This window comes from Tinamus guttatus, unplaced genomic scaffold, assembly GCF_059628265.1.
Source record: "Tinamus guttatus ecotype Peru unplaced genomic scaffold, ASM5962826v1 Tinamus_guttatus_pri_ptg000402l, whole genome shotgun sequence".
Lineage (NCBI taxonomy): Eukaryota > Metazoa > Chordata > Aves > Tinamiformes > Tinamidae > Tinamus > Tinamus guttatus.
Genome location: NW_028288936.1, coordinates 2530646 through 2545583, shown reverse-complemented (window position 1 = coordinate 2545583; position 14938 = coordinate 2530646). Strand labels below are relative to the sequence as shown.

The 14938-nt window shown below is 39.1% G+C and overlaps 1 protein-coding gene across 1 annotated transcript in view; it reads left to right on the top strand.

Moving 5' to 3' along the window:
- Positions 1–942: 942 nt before the first annotated feature.
- The window catches only part of ZNF451 (zinc finger protein 451), a 33817-nt gene continuing 19821 nt past the window's right edge, over positions 943–14938 (top strand). Inside the window, exons 1-6 of the mRNA XM_088531223.1 lie at positions 943–1085; positions 9052–9135; positions 10060–10185; positions 12958–13069; positions 13665–13815; positions 14596–14722. Coding sequence (XP_088387349.1) covers positions 984–1085; positions 9052–9135; positions 10060–10185; positions 12958–13069; positions 13665–13815; positions 14596–14722 — 702 coding nt within the window. The 5' untranslated portion in view covers positions 943–983. The remainder of the gene's footprint in view (positions 1086–9051; positions 9136–10059; positions 10186–12957; positions 13070–13664; positions 13816–14595; positions 14723–14938) is intronic.

The window sequence follows — 14938 nt, the reverse complement described above, 5'->3', positions numbered from 1 at the left end:
GTCGCAGGGGCAGGCGCGACATGACGTCCTTGATGGCGCCGGCACCTGCGGTGGGGGAGGGCGGGAACTACAAGTCCCGCCAGGCCGCGCCATGGGGAGGGCGTCGCAGCGCGGGGCTTTGTGAGGCGGCGGCGCCGCCATCGCTTGGCAACGGCCGCGGGGCGGGCCAGGCCGCTGCGCGTGGCGGGAGCGGAGCAGGCGCCGCGGGCCGCGCTGCCACCGCCTCCCGCAAGGCCGGCATGGTGGTGGCTGCCGCCGCTCGGCCGCGTCGCTTTCCCTGGGCTGCCGCGGCGCTCCGTGGGCTCGTGTGCGGGACGGGGCCGTGCAAGTGAGTCAGCAGAGCCGTCCGGGCGCTCTCCTACTGCTGCTGCGGCCGCCGCTGCGGCGGGCCCGGGCCTGCTGCTCACCGCGCGCTTTGCTTGGCGGGGCGACGCTGCTGTGAAGCGAGAGCCGCCGTCTTCTGACCCTCCTGCCAGCCGCAAGTGGCCCAAAGCATCAAAAGTCCCCATTCCTGCTAAGTATGCGCTAAAGTCGTCGCTTTTAAGACGTGTGTTTTGCTAAGCAAACCTGTGTATTCTAATGGGGGGCACAGCTGCAAGGCACAGGTAAATCAGGAGCTCACGGGAGCACGTTAGGGGCTCTCTCTCTTCATATTAAACGTGTTAATCAATTAGGGGATAAACTCAGCTAGGTTTCTCTTCAGGAAATCTTTCACCGGGGTGACTGCTACAGGCTTATAGGTCTTGGAGGTCAGGCTATGTTTCGTGTAGTACTTGGAAAATGTAGCAACGTGATTCAAAGCAAAATTATTTCCTTGTTATCGCTTATTCTGTTGCTATCGATAGTTGTGTCAATGATATGAAGAGATTTGCTGAATACAAAATGTTTGTAAAGCTAAAGTAGCTGTAAAAGAAACTGAAACTGTAACAAAGAAACTTTTTTACATATGGTGAAGTGCGTTTTGTTTCGTTTCTCTTTAGATAATGGAGTCTTCCAGCTCTGGCAACATTGGTGAGAGTGAAACGCCATTGGCACAAATAAGTAGTAATCAGCATGAAAGTGAAGATGAGGTTGAGTTCGTTGGAGTAAGTATATTTTGGATATGGGAACATAGTGCCCATAGTCGTGAATACTTCAGTAGTTGTATGAAATAGATTTTTTTTTTCCTATTTATTTGTTTACGAGTTTAATTATGTTTCAATGGAAAATACTGGTTTGAGGTTTTGCAGGTGATTTAGATGGAAAATCTTTGTGTCAGACAGCAAGTTCATTTTAAAGCTTGTTAATGGTTGTAGCTGTTTGGGTTTAGTTATTTATTCTGTTTTGTAATCATATGGCATGGCATTTTGCGTCGGGAATAGTCCTGTTAAAATTAATGGACAAGTGCTGCTCGCTTGTCAAACAAAAGGTCAAAAACACTATATGTTTATAGCAGGAGAATGAGGAAGGAAATAATGGGATAAAGGCCTTAAAGAGTATGCTCGAGTACAGTGTAATAGCTGTAGTACAGCGGATAAGTTTAATGCTGACACGATTATAGCACATAAAATAAGGCAAGAGAAGTCAAATGTTTTTTTGCAGCCTGTGTTCTGGCTTATTGTCAGATTATTGCATCACCAGTGAAGTGGTGTCCGGCTGCATGGGAAGGACACATGCAAAAACAGAAAGATGATTTCCCCTAGGAACAAGGCATGCAAATAAGACCAGGTACTTATATGATACCAGGACTGATAATGCCTGGCTTCCTGTGGATTTGTATTGTTCTCAGTGGTGAATAGTGATGGACATTAGTGGAATTTTTTTGCACCTGCTCTCATGTATCTTTTTTTCTTGTGTGCTGTCTGATAAAGCCTAAATTCAAGGTGCAGACTTTCCTTCTCCAGAGGTTTTTAAGAGCTCAAGTATGAGAGGCATGTGCATGTTTTTGCTAATACTATAAGTGGTTGATGATATCTGAGACTTCTCAGTCTTGTAAACGAATTTGATGGACACTGACTAATGAGTTCAAAATTAATTGTATATGCAGACAAGGATTCCTGTGTTTTCACATGTAGCATGACTGTATAAACTTCACTTTCTTAATAGACAAGGCCAAGACTGAGATAGCTAATACACTTTTGGATGCCCGGCAGTTGAAAGACTGGGGGAGGAACCCACAGCACCAGTTAAAAGAAAGGAGATTTATTAAAACCATCAGTCTGCTACTGGTTTTCCTGCTATGCATATGTATAATCGGGATCTGTTTTGGTGCCAGTAATGATTAATGCTGAGAGGCAACTGTATGTGGAAAGCAAGTTTCTTAAGCTCATTTCTGCAAGGCAAGGGGCAAGGATAGTACTTCGGTCATTGAATACATGGAGGGAAAAGGTGTCCAGAATTGGCCATTACCTCATGTCAGCAGTGCTTCCTCTCTTTGATATGTCATTTATTCCTGCTATCATACATCCCTAAAGTGAACTTGTGTTTTGCAAAAGATTTTCTAAACTATTCCTTTGCTTTAAATCAGCATTCCAGTACAATGTGTGCATGACTAGAAATGTACAAGGTTTATAAATATTGTACATGAATGCTACCCAAGCATTAAAGTACAGTTTTATGCACATACCAAGAACCCAACATGCCCAGACCACTACTAATACTGGTAACTCAATACTGATTGAGTTAGAAAAGGCCATGTGGAAATCTCAGCCTACAATCATTTGCATTGAGAGCAAATAGTTGTAGGCCATATGCCTTCTGTGTTTTCCTCTTTCCTCAGTTCTTTATTTTCTGTTTTGTTTCTGGTGCTTCTGAACTGTTTCTTTAAAAACAGTCTCGGCTGCTGCTAGAGTTTTCCAGTTTCTAAAGTCAGGCTCATCCGCTTTTAAGAAGCTTCCAATTGTTCTATCATAATTTTCTACCCTTTAATTCTACATTACAACTTGTCTCATCCGCTCACAATCATTATGTTCAAACTTTGCAGACTAGCAGAAAAAGGTGGTTGAATCTACAGTGTGTTCCATGATTGTTAATGGCTTAATACTTTGTGATAGGATGTTCTGAATTTCATTCTTTTTCCTGAGGAAGTATGAGGCAAGAATAAAGAGTTTCACAGATTTAATATGGTTTATAGCTGTATGTAGACAGATTTTTCTAGTTACCACTCTGTATAGAAAGTATCAGACTCCTCATTTTTTTTAAATAGTGTTGATCTCTGCTAACTTTTTTTTTTTTTTGCTTTATTGATGAGACCTTCTGAAAGACATCCTCAAAAACTGGTACCCAGTTTGAATGCAAGTCGATGAAAGTAAATGGCCAAATTACTTGTGTATATTTTTGAATCTTACCTTCAATTCAGGCAAATCTGTTCAATGGCAAATTATTAGTTTTTTGTTTGTTTTTTATCAACCAAACACAAGACAGTGTAAATAAAGGCTGTTGTCTGAAAGACAAGTTTGAACAGCTTAATATTGAATATTCAAGTTAAGCTAGATTCATGATGTTTACTTTGAAGCAAGTATTTTTATAATCTATTAAAATCAAACTTTCTTCCTGTAAACATGTTAAGACATTTATTCTTACATAACCACTACTCATTTCCGATGCTCCTTTAAGAAACATAATTTATCCACGAGGAAGTTAGAGGCTTTTCTAGCCAGGATTCCTCCTATCTTTGTTGCTGTGTGTGGGGCTCCAAAATACTGCACAATTCTATCAAACAATGTTGCTAATCCTTGCCCTGACTACTCCCATAGATTGTGTTATAATGGTTAACAGTGTTAACCATTTTTATTTTCAAAAGTTGTTTGCTGAAATTGTTCTTACTCCTTAGAGAGGAAATAGGAATCTCTACTAGTTATCCTGAAAAATAGTGACTCCATATAGCCCCTGCAGAATGTTTATTTTGCTAGTAAATAGTCACTAAATGTTTGTAATTAGCAGAGGAGTACAATAGCAAAGGGGTCTAATATTGGATATGACAGAAAAATCACATGGTGCTTTGTACAAAAAGAAATGCGCCTCGAAGGGCTGCGAATGAAGAAAAACAAGTGCTGTTACATATTGTGTTTTATCATCCTGATATCAAGACCGTAGTGGTTTTCAGGACTGTAGGGATTCAGAATTTTAAGAGAGCCAATATGAATTTTTCTGCAGAGATTGAAAGAAGGAATATGATATGACAGCATGAAACTACCTTGCTCAGAAACTCAGAGGTGACCTAATTATCTCTAGTTACTGCTCAAACTTTTTTCTATGTTATTAGTCGATTGGAATGGTATACAGACAAGAAAGATGCAAAAACTTGTTTAGTGTTTGATGGAGCTGAAAGATCAGAAATACAAGTCTTGAAAGATGTGGAGAAAACAGAGCAGGAATCACTAAGAGCTGATGATATTAAAACAAAGAAAACTGATTTATTAAAAAAAAAATCTGCATAGGTCATAAGGAACAAGAGTACTTTATATTTTTTCTTTCAATTGCAGGGTCTCCTAAAACTTGAAAAACACTTGGCCCTAAGATGTACCAAAGTCAAGTGATTTGCTGAAACTTAGTAGTTACTTGAAGATTTCGTTTTGTTTCCTTACTATATGAATTGTTGAGTACTTGCATTTTTACATGGTCGTATCTCTCTGGCTTTCAGTTACATCGTAGTAGGTACTGAAGAAAATTTTGCAGGTATTTGGAAGAATCTGAAGAATCCTTACATTTGTTCCCCAAATCAAGTCAGCCAAGCACTTATGTTTTTATATTTACCATATTAGAGAAAGGGAACCTTTCTAAGTGCATGCTGGTTTACAACTTCAATCAGTTAATAAACTGGCCTGACGTAGGAAGTCTGCTGGGACAAAAATTTAGCGCGTAAATAATTCAGCCTGGGTCAGATTTTATGTCCCTACATGCTGGACAATAGGAAGTATGATTATATACGTATATGCATCTATGCTTACATAACTATTTTGACAAAGATACTTCCAATGCACTGTACTATAGAATTAATGTATGTTTCATGCTTTCTATATGCAAGTGTGTATACAGTTATGCAGAAGTTTGCATGTGTTTTTTATGCAAACTGGGTTCATGATCTGAATGCACATAAAGCTAAAAAAAAAAAAAAGACAAACAAAAGCTCACAAGAAATATCGGTGGGTTAGGTAGCTGTTGGCTAGGTCTGATAACCACACACAGGTGAAAAAGGGGGAAGGAAATGAGACCAGAGCTTGTGACTTTTGAAAAAATATGTTAAAGTAACAGATAGGATTTTGCAAAACTCATTGAAAGTAAATTTTCTTTGGAGATGAATCTGAGGCTTCATCTTTACCAGCTGCTGACTAAAGCTTGATTTTTTTTTTTTTTTTTTTTTTTTTTTGCAGCTACAGTTGGTGTTTTGCATAACATCGTGACGTTATAGTTTTGCTAATTCAGCCTCTTAATCATTTTCATGGTCTACTCTAGACCCTCTCTCTAAGCTCCACGTCCCTATTGTACTGGGGAGCCCAGAACTGCACACAATACTCCAGGTGTGGCCTCACCAGAGCTGAGGAGAGGGGCAGGATCCCCTCCCTTGACCTGCTGGCAATGCTCCTCCTGATGCAGGCCAGGATCCCTTTGGCCTTCTTGGCCATGAGGGCACATTTCTGTCTCATGGTCGTCCCCCAGGACTTCCAAATCCCCCCCCACAGAGCTGCTTTCCTGCAGGTCAACCCCTGATCTGTACTGGTGCCTGGGGTTATTCCTCCCCAGGGGCAGGACCCTGCACTTGTCCTTGTTGAACCTCATGAGGTTCCTCTCTGGCAACTCTCCATTCTGTCTAGGTCTCTCAGAATGGCAGTGCAATGGGGTAAGATGACTGACTTCAATCATTCTTTCATTTCAGTGGAATTTTTGCTGGTATGCACAATTAGCCCTTATCTCCCCATCAGAATGCAGCCATCAGGATTGTTATTGATGGTTAATGTCTGAGTGGGGGAAGAGATCAGGAAGGCAACCAGCAGGATCAGATAATGTAACTGGTGGTTAACAGCTGAACAGGGCTACATGTGAAAAGTTGGGTTGGGCAGGGGAAGGAGCACACCCATCATGGGCTTATTAATTGGTGGAATTGGTCTCCTGAGGAAATACGAAGAGCTGGATGAAGCTCTTGTTTTCACATGGCACTGAAGAGGAATTCTCAGGCTTGGCATTTTTAATTTTAAGTATGGGGATAGTTGTGTCCTGAGGTGAGCTAGGAGAACAAAAATTGAATGTCTTCAAAAGAAGAAATTGTTGTAATATGTTGTAATGAACATTATTGTTTCCCCTCATGTTGTAACAGAATATTAACTGGCAATGATAACTAGTAATTCCTGCTGTGCCTCTGAAAAAATGTTTCACCTGGCACCGGTTCTCCAAGTGAGCTCAAAAATCTAGAAGGTCTGTCTGAAGTTACTCATGCATCAACTTAATGCAGTTGCTGAATAGATTTACTGACTATAGGATTGCACTGTGTATACCCTGATTTTTAAACTTTCTCAAAGCATCTTTTGTAGCCCAGATGGATTTTTGATCTGACTCAGGACAGTAGTTCTTACATCTTTAATTTCAATATATTTTTAAAGATTGCATTCCTTTTTCTAAAAGTTAAGCTAACAACCATTAAAAAAAGAAGCTAGCCCAAAAGCCTTACTTGGGACTTGCCTTATTCAGAGGTGTATATAAAAAGGTCATTTATTTTTCATATTTCACATCTGTAGTCAGATATCTTATATTTCTTCTTGAGAAGTCATTTTAAAAAGTTGCCATATTGCATTTGTGTTTAACCTAGACTGCAGTCCAAACAAAAAAAGGCAGTAAAAAGTTTTCAGCTAATGTTATAGGATACAGAAGGAAAAGTTTAGCATGTGTTTCATGTATGGAAATGATATTACTTCAATTTAATTGAATTTACTACTTTGGTCACTAAAGCTACCCTGACTTGGGTATTTCCCTGCTTTTCAGTTCGCAGTTTCCTAGCTTTTAATTAGTTATTTATTGAGCTGAACCGAGTTAGTCAAACAGAAGTGAGGAAAACTTATGTATATTTGAAGAAACTGTAGCTATTATATCAGACCTGAACATTTTGCAGCTGCTTATTTAACAGTTTGGACAGTCAGATGGGCTGAGTTTGTCTTTAAGTTGTCACATAACACCTGTTGTTTCTAATGTGGATTTAATTTCTTGTAAGTTGTCGGTTCCTACAGAACCAAATCTGCCTTGGAATTTTTAGATTTCATTTAGAAAATAAATTCTTTTTTTTTTTTTTTCTCCATTTAAGTAAATAACAAGTTAGGCCCTCCTTTGGGCCAGTTGGTGGCCTGCACCTCCATTCCTAGCTTTTGTTATATATCTCTCTGATTCCTCTTTCTCCCCAGTAAGATGTGAAGGCTGGTTAGGCATGGCCAGCTGAACAGCTTTAGAGCCTTGAAAGCTGGAAGAATGGAAAGAATAAGATATAGCAAGCCCAGCAGAGACCACTGGGTGCTACTGCAGTTGCCTATGGGGCAATAAATCGTTTTAGCCCACCCTAGTCAGGTTAGCTTTGGGACATTTTATGACGCTACCAAGTATATGGTCCAGAGACTGAAAAACTGTAAGTCTTCAAGAATTCAGTAAGTTGCTGAGTCTCTTAAGCCCTTCTTTTGTGTGGAGAATTTAACTTGTTAAAAAGCATATTTTTTGAGTATATAGCAGTTCTACTGCATCTTTCAGCACCATTGCTAGACAAAAGGCTAATTCTGCAGTTTAGTGAAATACTTTACATGCAATGCAATCTATGTAATGTTATACAAACTGAAGCAGAAAGAAAAAATTCAAATCGTATTTGTTCTTGATGTATTTGCTTTGATATTGGACAATAACTTTCATAGTCTAGCAGAGGTGGGAAACTTCTTGTAGCATGTAGTGATTTCGGTTGACTTATCAACTAAACTTAAGTCAACTTTGGTTGATCTTACTGTGTAGTTGCTACGAAAATGAGGCAAACAAGAAAGGTTACCAAGGTTGTTGATAAGGTTGCCAGGAAAGGTAGGTACCCTCCTAAGCAATGATCATGGATGTGAATTAGAGTAACTGGAAATATTCTCACTTGGTCTGTGTGGAGCTGCTTACCCTATTTCGTGTTCGTTTGGCTTGTTTAGTTGACATGTGATAATAAGGTTTTTGCATGACATCAGACTGGGGCACTTGAGAAGGGAACAAAAGACAATGAATAAATCTCCCAGAGGAGGGAGGGACTCAATGGAAAAATCTTAAGTATCCAAGAGTGGCTGCCAAAGTAGGGAGAGTACAGAGGATGTACCTGGCAGCTGGGGTCCTTTGTCCTCGGTGTGGCTGAGGGAGCCCTCATCAGGCTGGCTGGATGCTTGTCTCAGTGTCTGAATGCTAAGCAGCCTATTTGGGCACAGGTCATAGTGTTTACGCCTATGTCATTATTAGCATGAATGAGTGAAAAGTGATTTCTTTTAAAGTAAAATCATTTTCCCTTTCTCTTATGATTTTAATAAAAATAGAATTTTATGACCTCCTTGTGGACTCTCTGCTTAGAAATGAATGGACTTTAGAGCGTATATGTGTATGAGGCTGTTTTCTGCCGCCTTAATGTCTGAAGGGTTTAAGGAGCCCGATTGCTTTTGGAGCTGACATTCAATTTAAATTGTATCTTCACAAGCTAAACACACTTAGCTTTGGTTAGTGAAATCCAAGACCATTTTGCCTTGGTGGCAATCTGACACCCTAGTACCTTTGGAAAAATGGTGAGTGTGTGAAGAATATACAGCTATTGATCAGGCCAAGCCTGTTCACTTTATTTTTGCTAGTTTATATTTGCTAAGATGTTATTTTATTTGTTTGTGGATATTTATTTGTGTGTTTTAGTTAGGCATTAGCCTTATAAGTGGAAGAGTTGCACTGTAGGATTCCTATAAATAAACCCTCTTGAAATGGTGTTGAAATTCTCTTTTGGATGTTGTAATGCTACTACATGTTGTAATGTTTGTATCATTTTATCCTCAAGAAAAATAATTTAATGCTTTTTGTTTGTTGTTGATCCTTTCTCAGGAAGGGCCTATAAGACCTGTACTTGAATGCATTGATCTTGTGAGTAGTGAGGATGAAGAACCTAACAGCAGTTCTTATGCTCCTGTGAGTATGTTGTAATGTGTCTTGGAACTTTTCATTTGAAAAAACATAATTACCACCTCCTGTGTATTTACCATCAGCTACTCTTCCTGAAGAAAAAAAAATGTTGGAAGTGTTTTGAGGAAGTAATAAATAAGCCAACAGCTAAAAATTGTATTTAAGAATTTGTAAGTCAGAAGCAGATTGGTCATCACCAGAACAGCTCCTGCATTTCTCAGGCTGCTTGGACCCTCACCAAGGGCCTTCATGAGGGTTGTGATGGGGCATAGGCTGTTTGAGGCTGGAAGCAGTGGCCCTGCAGTGACTTCTGTGTGACAGTAGTGCGGTAGATGATGTGCCTGGTTTTAATAGAAGGACAGATCTGTGTATGCATGCACAGGCTACTGGACACTCACTGGAGCTGGTTGTGTTGCAGGAGCAAACTGCAGTGTTTGTACTGTACCCCCTTCTAGAATAAGCTAATGACTGGACAGCATTCCTTAGAGGATCTCTGAGGAACTGAGTTGGAATGGGAATTATCAGTTCTCAATTTTCCATGCAGATGTGGGTTGGCTTTGAAGTCTTTTGGAATTTGTAACATAAAAAGACAAAAAAAAATCTTAAGGGGTGTGTGGGGGTGTGTATTTTAATGTTTGAGTCTTCTTGCAAATGCAACACAGTCACTGCTGTCTCTTCTAATGTTTTGGCACGGTAACATTGTTCATCTTGTATACCTTAAATCAACAAACCCCTCACACATTCATTTTTCTTTATTTTTTTAACATAAGCTGCTGTTACTGAATTGAAAGTTGGCAAGGTAGCTCATGGAACACAAGACTGGAGCATGTGGGATGAATTGTCCTGACACTTCGATGTAACTTTTGACTCTCTTAATACCTGTTAGTTGCCTAACGGTTACCAAATAAGACTTTAACTTTTCAATTGTAGAGAAACATTAAATGTAAAGATCACCTTGACTATCAGAAGGAAAGGGTTGCATCAACCTTAGATCGTCTGGCACGCCATGTTGAAGTAGAGAAGCAGCAAAAAGAAGAGAACAACAAAGCTTTTAAGGTACTGGAGCTGTTTCGTTTCAGTAGAAGTGCATAGTACCAGCCTTTTTAGTCAGATGGATGTTTGTTTTTACTATAAAGTAAATTAAGTGTGGAGTGTTTTTTTTGTATTTTTAATTCACATAAGTGAGACAGATCGGGAACTAGCAATCAGAAATTTTTACTTCTGGAGCACTTCTAGAGTAAAATGTAATAAAGACTGCATGTTTAGTGCCCCTTAGCTAATGAATTCACTAGTTTCATTACATTTCTTAAACTTTTGTTGTTGATTTGCATGAGGTTAGTAATTATTCTTTATTTCTTTGTTTGGGTACATAGCAGAGGGACCTTAGCATGAGTGATTCTGGTACTTAAATAATCAAACAGAAAAATGATAATGATCACAACCCTACAGCAAATTTGAAATTGTCTACCTGCTTTTGTTTGGGACTACACACAGGACTAGATTATTGGAATGCTTTTGTTATGCAATCTCTGAATCAGACAGTATTTTTATAATGGGTCTGCAGTCATTCAAAAGGTATGGATTTGTAGGCCCGAGTGCATACAATTCAGAGCAGCATAGTCTGGTCTCATAGATGAGCCTCCCTTGAGCAGGAGGTTGAACTCATTTTCCAGAAATTGCTTCCCAGAAAATGTGTTGACTTTCTAACCTAAATTGCTGAACCTTGTTAATAGCCATTACAATAGGCTACGTAATTATAGTGGTTAAGGCTGTTGCAACTGTAAAATAACAGAGAAGAGAGGGGAAAAAAAAAAGATACAATGCAATGAAGCCTCGAAGACGCCTATGTTCCTCTCCTGTCTCTGCCACTCAGAATCTGGCAGATTTGTTAATATGTCCACGTACAGCTTTCCAGCTGTGAAGTGGAAGAGCTAGCTATGTAGCTTTTCAAATAACCTGAGTAAAGTATTAATAGCCTTTCTGTAGATAGTGAATATTTTTCATCTATGCAGCTCCTCACTTATCAACACAAGATAATACAAATTGCAGAGTTAGAATGAAACTTCCAGACTTTTTGTCTTGGCAGTAGAAGGAGGTTTGATTTCAGTAACCATATTTTACATTATGGCTTTTGGTATTCTTTTTCTTCAGACTTTCTAGCTCCTCTCACGACAGGGCGAATTTTCCTGATGCTAAGTCTATATAAATCTGCTGCCTCTACTGCATAAAATCTTGCATTGCCTTCTGCATCATGGTCACAGCTAGAGGAGGTGCTAAGAGTAGCTCTGCAGATGCCTCAGGCTGAGCTGAGCCTTGAGTCTGAGCCGCTTTCTGGGCACTTCCCCATTGCCCTGGGACTTTATTAGGGGTACTGGTGCCTTGTAGCCTGGTAGGGAGGGTTAGTTGAGATCATGGGGTTTTCCACAGAAATAATGTATTTTAACCCATTTTGGAGGATTTTGTCAGACTCACGTTGACTTCAGTTCTCAAAAACAAGGTTGTGTTTTCCCACTTTGAAAAATAAATCTTTTGTATTACTGAGCAAGTGAAGATATTATGCTTTTTTGTCTCTTGAGGTGTGCCCCTTCCTTAATCTGGCAATTCAAAAGCAGAACATCTTACTAAGCCTTATACATCTTTGAAGATACACATAGGGAAGAAGTCTTGAGAATGTTCTAGAGTTGTCATAATCAAGTAATTTATAATTTTGCAGATATTTTTATCTGCCACAACAGAAACAAGGGGTTAAAACTAGTCAGCTTTTTACCAGAGGGAAAAATATTCACCTGATACCCTTTTCCCTCACTTTTCAGGAGGGTTAGTGCACAGTGTTAGGCTTTGTTACAAAGAGAGTCGTTTTTCAGCTTGTGCCCCACATCTAATTGGGGAGCAAAGTTTCTCTAGCAAGGGGAAGTCTGTGTCCAGCCTGGATCTGTCTTGTTCAAAAAGGCAGCTGTGTGTGCCTCATAGATTCACCATTGCAGGCTTGCAAGGAGGTCTGGCATCCTTTCCATGCACAGCACATGGTTTAAGGGAAGGAGGGAGTCCTTTTGCATTCCTGAGGCCATATTTATTCCTTCAAATGAAGCAACATGTTTTAAGTAGAAATGATTCTCCTGCCATGCTTTGTTACTTGGCTTCCTAGAGAAATAGTCTTAAGTTTACTGCCAGAAAACACCGGTCCAAACCAAAAATAAAACAGCCTGCTTTGATGCAGGCTGCCTTAGGTCGCATTGGATGATCTTTTCTTCTACAGTTTCTTGCAAGAATCTAACAGCAAGGACAGCAGGTTTTTTTAAATAATAAAGAGTAATTTTGCTTTGGGAGGAGCATGTACCTTGAAAAGGTGCCATAAGAGCTGGGGGCTTGCAGTACCACAATGCAAACTGTAGCCATTTGAGCCTTTAGAATAATATCTGTAACCAGGAATGGCTTTTTGAATTGAACTGCAGGGGGCTTTATGTCAAGGTGAGTTTTTTTTTTTTTTTTACCTTCTCATAAGCCAGGTATTCAGCACCTTGTCTGGAGCCAGTGAACGAAGCCCATGGAATATTGAAATTGCTGTGTTAGCATTGGGGACCTGGAGCAGAGGAGCCTTCTCAACCATTTTCAGTGTTGAAAATACTTTTTCCTACAACTTTATTCCATCTTTATTGTTTTATATGAAAGTCAGTTAAAAAGTTCTAAGGTTTATTCCTTAAGGTTCTATTTAAGGTCTAAAACCTTAAGGTTTTATTTTCTCTATAGAGATTCTTACATAAGTTTTAAAAAGGTAACTTCATGTGCATACTTAATCTTGACTTTTGCCTAATATGTTTTCTGCTCCAGGAGAAAATTGATTCCCAGTATGCTCATGGACTGCAAGAACTAGAATTTATTCGGGGGCACAGTGACACAGAAGCTGCAAGATTATGTGTGGACCAGTGGTTAAAAATGCCAGGTAATAATAAGAATGATGGGGTTTCAAATCTATAATAAGAGACCACAGATTAATAATAAATACTTAAGAGGAGTAATGAGCATTCGTTCACATACTTTGAAACTAGATTTACATGATACATTTTCTAAGTGACTGTTAATTCACTTGGAAATAATCATTACCAAGTGCTGCACTGCAGAATGGAATGTGCTGTTTAGTAAATTTAACTGATGCTAAGTATAAAAGTAATGTCAACTACTTTTAACAAGCAAAATTGCTAGGAGGAAAAATATTAGAATACACTGTTGTAAAGAAGTATAATTTCCAGATGTTGAATCAATTTAAAATAGTGCCACTGAATACAGTACCTTTAGTAGGAAGCATCATTATCATGCATGAATCTGGGAAAGGGTGTCCAAGTGTCAGAAATCTGATCCTGCTAGTGACTAAGAAAATAGATGCTTTAAGTAAAAGTTGATTGTAGGATTGTGATGCATGTCATTGCTAGTGGGCTTTTAAAAATCAGCGTAACCTGCATTTTAAATGCTTCGGGATGTGACTTTTTAAAAGCCTCTGTAATTGAGATTCTGGTTAAGCGCTCTGCTTTATAATACAGGTCTCAAACCAGGCACCATCAACAGTGGAAGAAGGGGCAGTTATCAGAGGGCAGGTCAGACGCCAAGCAAGAGCAGTCCAATTTCTTGTCCTGTCATGAACTGTAACAGGAAGTTCGATAATGGGCACCTTCTCCTAGGTCACCTGAAAAGGTAAGGCCATAGACCTTAGATCTCAATGCAAGAAATAAGTTCAAGAATATTCTTTTATTATTCAGACATCCTCATTGAGTCTATCTTTAAACTGCCTATAGTAACACAATTCCATTTGGAAAGAAAATAAGTCTTCTGGGAATTTTATATAGATGATATGGTAATCTTCTGATTATTTTTGCGTTCAGAACTTGATTTCTTCCTCTGGTTAAGCAGTTTTAATAATCTGCTTTTTATAAGGAACAAGATTTTTCTGCTCTTGCTATGTCAACTTTTCATCTGGATTTTAAAAATAGCAAAAAGTTAATGTAAAATTAAATGCCTAAAAGCTGTATAAAATCTGACAATGGGGGGAGGGGGGGGTAAGTCCCTAAAGAAGGGAAAGATGAGCAGAGAGAAGCTATTGGCAAGTCATTTGTCCAGAGCTGATTGTTGCTGGTCAGTAGTTACTGTTTCTGAGTCAGTTCCAGCAGCTCCTGTCTTTTCACTGGTAAGCAAATCATGAGGAAACTGTGGCTTCATTAGTCCTTTTGTTTTTTAGAAACACTTAATCCTCTGCAAATTCAATAGATAAGCTGCAAAAAGAATCCTCTCTGTACAGGATGCTTCGGCTAATATAGCTAATGTAAAACTCACCTAACTTCACCTAACAGTTGTAATTGATAGACTGCTTCCCAAGAGCTTTGAAGGACTTTTTTTTTTTTTTTTTTTTTTTTTGCCTTTAAGAACATTTTGACTGTGTAGAGGGGACTAATTTGTTAATTATTTCTTCTTCTACAGGTTTGATCATTCTCCTTGTGATCCAACGATTACACTACATGGACCTCCAAATAATTCTGTTGCCTGTGTGATATGCTGCAAAAAATTTTCAACTTCTCAGCAGTACAGTGATCATCTTTTTTCTAAGGCAAGATCACCAAGTCATGCATAGACTTTTCTCTTCTTTCCCTTCCTTCCTTCATTCAGTCATCTTATTCTACTATGTTTCAGACACTTGGGGTGTTTGAACAATACTCCTATAAAATGTGATCATTAGATTGTACTCTGCAGTTTATTCTGAGGACTGTAGTTCTGTCTTGAACTTTTTATTGGTGGGACAAAAGGTATTGGTTGTTGCCAGAAA